The following is a 9,594-nucleotide window of genomic DNA, read 5'->3' on the forward strand; positions in this document are numbered from 1 at the left end:
CCCCACCTCTTCTCTGTGTTCCCATTCCTTTCCTGGTTGGCAACCTCTTTTTCTTTTGTCTCAGTTGATATATTACCTTGGTATTGAAACGTGGGGTTGAGGGTGCAGATTCTTTTGTGGGTCCTTGTCCTCATGAAGTTTGAAGAATAAACTCTCGGACTAAGATTTTTTAATAAAAATGCAAATGTTTATTGGAAGCATATACAAATTCCATCTAGGCAGGGAGAATACCCAAAGGAGAAAAGCCTGCTTCCTCTCTCTCTCTCTCTCTCTCTCTCATGGGGAAAAATCTGAAATCTGCTGAATCTCTTTGTCTCCGGGTTTACAAAGGCAGCAGTTTTTTGTCTGGACCTGACCGTTTCTAATTGGACCTTTCCTTAATTTAGGAACCCCTTGCTTTCCTCATTTGGTCATTCTGCTACGTAGTATTAGTTTCAGAGCTCAAAGCCCTTCACATATCTATCTTACCTGTTCAGGTTGTTGGAGTTGAATTTTATCTCCTTTATGGCTCTCAGTTGTCTTGGCTGGAGATGTTTTATTATTCCTTGTGGCTCTCCCAGCGACTCAGGTCAGGGCTGCGCTTTTTTTGGTATGTGTGTGTTTGACATTTATTTTTATTAATTGCAAAGAGAAAAGGATTCAAGACATAGTTCTTAGTGTGAATTAGTCCTCTACTTCCTTAGGCTTTTCTCTTTTTTTAAAATTTATTGTCTAAAGTTTTATATATGTCTCCTTTTTAGATCAGGGCTGCTTTTGCTCTACCTAGGGTTGTTTTAATTGCTCAGGCCAAAGATACCTCTGTCCTTCCTGGACCCCCTCTTCCTGTGTGCCTAATTAAGCTAGCTAGCTAACCCTTCTCAGTATGGAGGCTCCTTTCTCCCATGTTTTCGAAGTAAATTCTTTTTTAAACAAATTATTATTTTATTGATTTCAGAGAGGAAGGGAGAGGGAGAGAGACAGAAACATCAATGATGAGAGAGAATCATTCATCGGCTGCCTCCTGCATGTCCCCTACTGGGGATTGAGCCCACAATTTGGACATGTGCCCTTGACTGGAATTGAACCCTTTAGTATGCAGGCTGATGCTCTATCCATTGAGCCAAACCAGCTAGGGCTCTAAGTAAATTCTTTAATGTATTTCCTTCAGAGCATTTACCAAAATTTAAATTTATTTTATGTAGTTGAGAAAAACCGTTGTTTTGATTTGTCTCTCTTATCTGAATAAATGTCTGACTTCCAGAAGGTGATGACTAGACATTCTCAATAAATGAATAATGGAAAGCTAATACATACTTGACTATAGATTTATTAATAAGCACCAAGAACTAGATTGAAGTGCTCATTAAACTTCAATTTTTTTTCCATTTAATCCTCATAAAAACCCTAGGAGATAGGTATAATTCATTTTATAGGGAAAAACGGGTCACAAAGCTTTTAAGTAGTAGAACTTGTTATTTGGTTTGATTTGATCCTATACCTTTTCTTAACTGTGGCTTTTCTTTTAATGGAATTGAGTTAGTCATTAGGGCATCTCACTCCCTGTCTCTTTGTTTGTAGGAACTTCTAGCAATAGTAAAACAAAAGACTACTGAGAATTTAGATGATGTCACCCTCTTGTTTGCTTTGAAAGCACTTTGGAATCTTACAGATGAGTCTCCAGTTGCCTGCAAACACTTTATGGAAAATCAAGGATTGGCAGTCTTCATTCAAGTTTTGGAGGTAGTAATTCAAGACTGAGTTTATATGTAAAGTTCTTTTCTTCATGATAAAGTAACTATATATTCTTTTAACAGACTTTTTCAGGATCACCAATACAAAGCAAAGTACTTGGACTTTTGGTAAGGTTTTGTTTTGAGTTGATTCTAATTACTTAAGAAATCAGAAATCTAACATTTATGTCGTACCTATTATATGCTAGGCACTTTTGTAAGCATTGACATGCATTAACTTGTTTAATCTAAATACCATTGTATATCATTCATCTATTGCTTTGAACAGACTACAGCTTAAAACAGCCATTTTATTTACTTATGAATCTGTGGGTCAACAGTTTGAACTCAGTTGTCGGGCGGTCTCATGTGGAGTTACTCGTAGCTGCAGTCATCTGGTGGCGCAGCAAGGGCTAGATGCGAATGCTGCCCAACTGACACTTGGATGGCAGCCTTGTGAGACCTCAAGAGTAGAGGACCCAGCCAAGCCATGCCTGGGCTCATGACCCACAGAAACTGAGAGAAAAATGTGTGTTGTTTTAAGCCACTGAGTTTGTGGCAATTTGTTACACAGCATAGAAAATGAATACGCTATATAAAAAAAAGAACTACCTGCCTTCTATTATTACTGTTGAATTTCAAGCTAATAAAACATATAGTAGACCCCTAGGAATGTTTCGTATTTGAGTCAGGCCTGGATTTATATTCTAGTTCAACCAGGTGTTAGTGTTAACCAGCCAAGTTAGTCTTACTGAATGTCAGATTTCTACGTTATGACAAGGTAGATAAAAAGACATTTTTGTTTATCTAGTTCAGTGCCTGGCACATAGTAAGTGCTTACTCAGTTGTTATTGCTGATCATCCTCATCAGGGGGTGGGATTGTGGGTATTAAGCTGCATTGAGAGGGAGCAGGATGGAACTAAGTGTTGCCAATGTATTTGATCTGAGCACTAGGAGAGGGAGAGTAGCCAGTTCCTGATTCTGTCCTCCTTTCCTGTCTCTGATATTGTCTGCTCCATGTGACCTGTAGAACAATGTAGCTGAAGTCAGAGAACTCTCTTCCGAGCTGGTGACCAAAGATGTGGTGAAGCATATCAGCGTCTTGCTCCATAGCACAGCAATGGAAGTCAGCTATTTCGCTGCAGGCGTCATAGCCCACCTGGCATCTGACAAACAGCCCTGGGTGTCCTGTGACCTTCAGAGGACTACTCTTCTCCAAGATCTGGTACAAGAGCCATTCCTCTACAAAGCCCTGCATAATCTCTTAGAGAAAACCTGTTTTTCCAGATACAAGAGTTTTAGAAACATGTATTCATTGTAGAAAGTGAGAAACACGGGAAAGTATAAAGAAAATATTATAAATCATGCATACCCTACCCTACAAAGCTAATCTCTACTAACATTTTGTTGCATTTTTCCTTTTATAAAAAAGTTACATGCAAGCATTGTGTATATAGCTAATTCTAACTCTCACATTCAGCTCTTTTTAAAGCTATTTCTTTTGGTATTTACCTCCTATCTCTAAATGATATATTGCTCCTTCTTGACTTTGCACTTTGCAAATTTAGGCATTCTCTATCAGTTCATTTTCCCATTCTATAAAATGAAGTTTCTTTTTCTCACTGTCCCTATGCACATCCTTCCTTATACTCCCAAGTACAAATCTCCTTTTGTACATTCAAATATATTCCATCCACTTCATCTTCTCAGACACTTCTTGCCCAGAGCCTCTCTGTCTGTCATCTGGTCTGTTTTTTATTTGTTCATTTGTTTTTTATATCTGCTATACTATTGTCAACCAGGATATTCCTTTACTATCCTTCTAGAAATTCTTTGGTCTCTCTAGTATTGGATTTCCTGTTTCCTGGATTGCATGCCTGCCTGTATTTTGGTGTACTCCCTCATTCTGTTGGACCACATCCTCCAGTAGCTCCTTAAGAAGAGATGCGTGAAATAGAAAATTTGAGACCTTATTCTGAGTATAGAATTTTAGTTTTGAAATAGTTTCCCTTCGGGATTTTTAAGTCATTGACCTTTTATCTTTAACTTTGAAAGCTTTAAGATTTTTGTTCTCGGTGTTTGGAAATCACAGGGGTGTTCCCTCGGTGTGGGTATATTTTCATCTGTAATGTTTGGCCAGTTAGGGGTCCTGAGCTCATTTCTTGCAGTTCTGGGAAATTTCTTCCTTTCTTTCCCGATCCCTCTCTCCTTCAGTTCTAGGGAATTTCTTCCTCCCTTCTTTCCTTCCTACCATCCCTCTCTCCTCATTTTTTTTTTTGGGCGGGGGAGGGCCCCCCCCCCAGGGGCAGGAAATGTTGATCCTGACAGATTCATCTTTTCTTATCACCCTATTTATCATTAAAAAAAATCTATTTCAGCTTCTATTGGATTTTGCATTTTTGCTATTATAATTTAAATTTCCAAAGAACCCCTATTATCTCTTTAAAGGTATTACTGATAGTTTAGTGGTTTTAAGATTTTATCTTCTGCCCTGACCGGTTTGGCTCTGTTTGGCTCAGTGGATAGAGCAGCCGTGGGCAAACTACAGCCTGCGGATCCAGCCCGTATGAAATGAATAAAACTAAAAAAAAAAAAAAGACTTTCCCCTTTTATGTAATGATGTTTACTTTGAATTTATATTAGTGAACACTAACACTCCATCCATGCTTTTGTGCGGTCCTCTGTTCCAGTTTAAGACCCCATTGTGGCCCTCTAGTCAAAAAGTTTGCCCACCCCTGGGATAGAGCTTCGGCCTGCAGACTGAAGGGTCCCGGGTTCCATTCCAGTCAAGGGCATGTACTAGTAACTTGGTTGCGGGGATATGGAGGAGGGGGTATGCAGGAGGCAGCTGATCGATGTTTCTCTCTCATTGATGTTTCTAACTCTCTATCCCTCTCCCTTCCTCTCTGTAAAAAATCAGTAAAATATATTTTTTTAAAAAGATTTTATCTTCTTCCAAGGTCTCTGTTTCCTTCAAGTTGGTCTTTTTTCCCATTTCTGTTCCTTGATGTTACAGATTTTCTTAGTGTATGGCAATCCTCAGCTGTCCATTCATACCTAAGAGTGGAGCTGTTCAGGAAGCTGTGTGCTGATGAATAGAACTTGTCAACTGCGGGCTTTATAGAGTGATCTGGATTAATTGTGCCTCAGTGTCAGTGTCATTAGATCTTTTGTCCTGAACTGGTTGGGATTTATCTGAAGAAGAATCTTTTATTCTCCTGATTAAAAACTGTAAGCTTGACTGCCAACAGTCTGAAGCCCACTAGAGGAAGACAGTTGAGGGCAGGGGAGTCTCAGTATTTTATATTTAGATTAGGGGCCCAGTGCATGAATTCATTCACCTTGAAAGGAACTGTGGGCTGCGAGGCTGCGGTGGGCACAGGGGCGGGTCTCGGCCCATCCTCCACACCCCTGCCTGGCCCCTCCCGCCGACCCCCGTCCCCTGTCTGCCAGCAGCCCTGTTCCCGCCACTGCTGCTCCCACCCGTTGACAGCGATGGCCCTGCTCACACCAGCTGATAATGCAGAGTGATTGGGGCCAGCACCAGCAGCAGGTGCGAGTGGGGCTGGTGCCATCAGTGGGTCAGTGGGTGTGAGCAGCGGCTGCTGCCCCAATCACCCCTTAGGAGCAGGGGGAAGTAGAGAAGCCCCCAGGGCAATTGGGGCCAGCAGCCACCACGTGTACCCGCTGACGGCACCAAGCGATCAGGACTGGCGCCAGGTGCCAGTAGTGGGTGCAAGCGGTGGCTCCAGCGCTGGCTGTGGGTGCGAGTGGGGCCGGTGCTGGCAGTGGGTATGGGTGCCAGGTGGGACTGCAGCACGTGGGAGCAAAGAATTTTCAGTAACCTCCAGAGGCTCGCTCCGATAACAGTGACCAGTGCCCTGCCTTGGTCTGGCGCCCCCGCTCACCTGCTCCATCATCCTGCTGTGGCTATCACTTGCCATGTTCCTCGCGCACGTGCCCTGGTGGTCAGTGCACATCATAGCAACTGGTTCAGTTCTGCCGTTTGGTCTATTTGCATATTAGCCTTTTATTGTATAGGATAGGATAGGATTATCACTTCAGCCTCTGTTTTTAGCATGGTAATGCCACCCTTAAATGTTCATGGGTTGCCTAGTACAGGAGGATGAAGGAGATCTGGGAGTCTTGATTCTTTGGTACCTTTTAACCAATCTCTTATTTTTAACCCCACCTCTAATCTTCCTGAAATTCTTGTGGTGCCAAATTTTTAAATCCCTTCAGCGTTTCTGTTCAAGTTGCGTTGTTTTTTAATCTTCCCCAGTGCTAGATCTGTGGAACCAGTTATCCTTCTCCATCTGCTTGGTTCTTTGTGTGTTTACCTTTTATTTTAAAGCATTAGTATTCTGTACACAGGATTGAGGGAAGGAGTGGGTGCATGGTCAGGTCTCCATCTTTAAACAGAAGCCCCTTTTTATGGCATTGTTTTCCACATGACTTTGTTCATATTCTACATATCTAATGGTTTACCTAATTGATATTTTGGCAAGAAGGTGTACCTAAATTTGGGTAAGTTATGCCTGTAATTTGAAAATCGTGATTGTTTTAAATATATATGTAATTACAAATGAAACAGCCTATTATGACCTTTTAAAAATGATGGAATACTTGAATCCTTGCTTCTCTTTTTGTATAGTATGTAACCATCCAGAATTGGCCAAGTTCAAGTTGTAAGATGACAGCATTGGTGACCTACAGGTAATTTCATGATGATGTAATGCTCTTCTTAAAGCTTGTCCTCAGTCGACTCACTATGTAGAGGCCATGGCGCAGTGATAAAATAGAGTTAAATAGCCAATTTCTTTGTGATATTGGGAAGTCACTTTTAGAAAATTTCTTACACTCACTTTTCCTCATCTGTAAAATGAGGTTGACAGGGTGCAAGGGTAAAGGATGAAACGAGATATTGAAGGCACAGAGTGTTTAACAGAATACAATTTCTTTTTTATTTTTTAAGTTTTTATCCTATTGAGTTTGGAAGGGAAAGGAGAGAGGAGAGAGACAGGCAGACAGACACAGACACACATTGATTTTATTCCATTTATTTATGCATTCATTGGGTGGTTTTTGTATGTGCCCTGACCAGGGATCGAACCCACAACTGTAGTGTATCGGAATGACATTGTAACCAATTGAGCTACCCAACCAGGGCCAAAAATGCAATTTCTTTTATGTTTTAATCTTTATTGTTGAAAGTATTACATAGGTCCTCCTTAAAAATGCAGTTTCTTAAATGCTAGCTCCCATTATATTTTCAGTCATACATCTGTCTCAGTGAGGAATTGTCTCTGTGGGGAAATGCTGAAAATTATTCTTATATCCCTGATGTTGGCCTCAGTTCTGAATGAACATCTTCTTTGTGCCTTTTTAGATCCTTCAAGGCATTTTTTCCTCTCCTTGGCAACTTCTCGCAACCAGAGGTTCAGCTCTGGGCACTATGGGCTATGTATCATGTCTGCAGTAAAAACCGTATGTATTCAGAACAGTAGTTTTGCAGCTATTGTTCAGTATAATGATTAAGTTCAATATGGAATTTGGAAAAACTGTTCACCTGTGTCCTTAATTTAACTCCTTCTAAAAAGAAAATGAAAAAAAGTTTATTAGTTTTAAAAATGGAACAAAATTATATAATATATTTGGGGTGAGTATCAAGTAATATAGAACGTGCCTATTTCCCACAGGCAAGCACAAAGAATAACTTGATAGCTATAGGGAGCATTTGAGATCTTGCTCTCTGGTAAATGTTGTCAGTTTGACTCAAACTCATAAAAATTTTTTTAAAAATTGATAGCTCTAACTATTATTCTAGATGCTTTTCTATATACATACTGTAGTTAGTATGTACTATATATAAATGTGATATTTTTAGATAAAATGGGCCAATTCTGTGCATTCTATTGTATAGTTTGCTCTTTTTACTCAACAGTTTATCATGAAGACTCTCTAGTGACACAAAGATCTGCTGATTTGTGGGAGGCTGGGTGGGTCAATTGTTGTTTCCCAGCTAGATTAATGTTTTGCTGTTTTAAATTCCCCTTTGAGAATTTTTAGCTTATGTCTTTTGCTAAATAAAGATAATTGTAAAATTTTTGGCTTTTATTATAAAAGAAAAATAGGCTGTAATTTAATACTAAAAAAACCAAGAGGTAACTTAAAAAGCCTGAAATAATTAATGAGACATACTTTATTCTTAGATGGAAAGACTTAAGGTACAGATGTCAATTTTCTTCAGTTTATGGATAAAATACAATTGAAGTGAATGAGTAAGAGATTTAGAGTCAAAAAAAAAAAAGATTTAGAGTCATCTGAAAATCTAAAGTATGTGTGTATATATGTACATATGAATAATGACATATGTATGTATATGTATATATGTACAATATATATACATATAGTCAAACTAGGGGAAAATGCACGTGTGGTAAAAGTATTTTAAAAATTGCTTGGCTCATAGCCCAGTGTAAAGGTATTTCAATTGTCTTATTCCTTGTCTTTTCTAGTCCTTTGAGGGACCAACTTTATGAACTGATTTTCTGTCTAACTCCCTAAATTAGAATCTAAGTTTCTGTATTACTGAAACTGACAGTCCCTTCCTGCTCCGGAATAGCTGCAGGTTAGGTTATGTACGTTAGGGGTTTTCTTCTCTATATATCTGGCTTCTGGACATTATCTTTACTTTGTACATTCAACTTTGCATCTAAATATTTCTCAGTTATATTTTATCCAGCATCTGATGTCTTCAGCTTATCTAATTCATCATATTGCCTGAACCTGAAATCTGTATTAATCTTGTAATAAAAGATGTTCTTGTTCTTCACCCTTTTTGCTAAGGTTAGAGATATGTGAATCATGGAGTTGCCTGGAAGTAAACATATTAAAATACTCATCTGTTTGGTCACTACACAAGCCAAGCATTATTTGAGTTTGAATTGACTGTTCCTTTTGAACTTATTTTAGACTACTTCTTCTGTCAGAGGGCTTAAAGCTTTGTACCCTTGCTTCAAAAAGGTGAATGTGGTGACTTGGGAATCTTTAAAATACCAAATTGTCCATCAAGTTTTTTGCTTAATTTTCTTCCAGCCAGCAAATACTGCAAAATGTTAGTTGAAGAAGGAGGATTGCAGCTTTTGTGTGACATCCAGGAGCACAACGAGGCAGACCCCCAAGCACAGCAGACTGCAGCCTCCATTCTTGATGACTTCAGAATGCACTTCACGAATCATCAGAGACTCCCTTTGTGTTAAATGCCCTTTTTAACCTAAGCGGCCTCAGAGGTGCTCTGGTCCTCAAGGGCAGGCAGATCTTCATCCCGTCAGCCACTGAATGTTGAAACCTATTGTTGGAATGTATGAGCTGGCCATCTTTAATTTATTTTTAAATTTTTGTGTGTATATTTTGATTATATGCGTTTTTTGGTTTTTTTATTTTTTTGTTGTTAATCTTCACTTGATATTTTTTCCATTGATTTTTTAGAGAGAGTGGAAGCGGGGGAAATAGAGATAGAGAAAGAGAAACATCGACGTGAGAGGGACATCGATTAGCTGCCTCCCACACACGCCCCAACCAGGGCCAGGAATCAAACCTGCAACCCAGGTATGTGCACTTGACTGGAAATTGAACCCATGGTCCTTTGGTGTGTGGGCCAGCACTCTAACCACTGGGCACACTGACCAGGGCGGTTGCCGGGAGCCGGTCCATGCTTGCTGTTTCAAGGGACCTGGCATATATGGCATACTGTTCTTAATATGTTTGCTCACCTTCTTGGCACTATGTGTTTTAACCAAGGTCTCTGAGAAAGGTTGTTTCCCCAGGTAGGGATTTTCCCCTGAAGTTAGGGAGGGAATAAAACCTCTTAACTAAGTGCCA

The 9,594-nt window shown here is 39.7% G+C and overlaps 1 protein-coding gene across 1 annotated transcript in view; it reads left to right on the forward strand.

Moving 5' to 3' along the window:
- ZYG11A (zyg-11 family member A, cell cycle regulator) overlaps window positions 1-8,990 on the forward strand; it is a 36,678-nt gene extending 27,688 nt beyond the window's left edge. The window contains 6 exon segments of the mRNA XM_036347377.1: window positions 1,558-1,719; window positions 1,794-1,838; window positions 2,741-2,935; window positions 6,365-6,426; window positions 7,100-7,197; window positions 8,809-8,990. Of these exon segments, the coding sequence (XP_036203270.1) occupies window positions 1,558-1,719; window positions 1,794-1,838; window positions 2,741-2,935; window positions 6,365-6,426; window positions 7,100-7,197; window positions 8,809-8,990 (744 nt within the window).
- The last annotated feature ends 604 nt before the right edge of the window (window positions 8,991-9,594 follow it).

The sequence above is a fragment of the Myotis myotis genome, unplaced genomic scaffold (genome assembly GCF_014108235.1).
Source record: "Myotis myotis isolate mMyoMyo1 unplaced genomic scaffold, mMyoMyo1.p scaffold_m19_p_2, whole genome shotgun sequence".
Taxonomy (NCBI): domain Eukaryota; kingdom Metazoa; phylum Chordata; class Mammalia; order Chiroptera; family Vespertilionidae; genus Myotis; species Myotis myotis.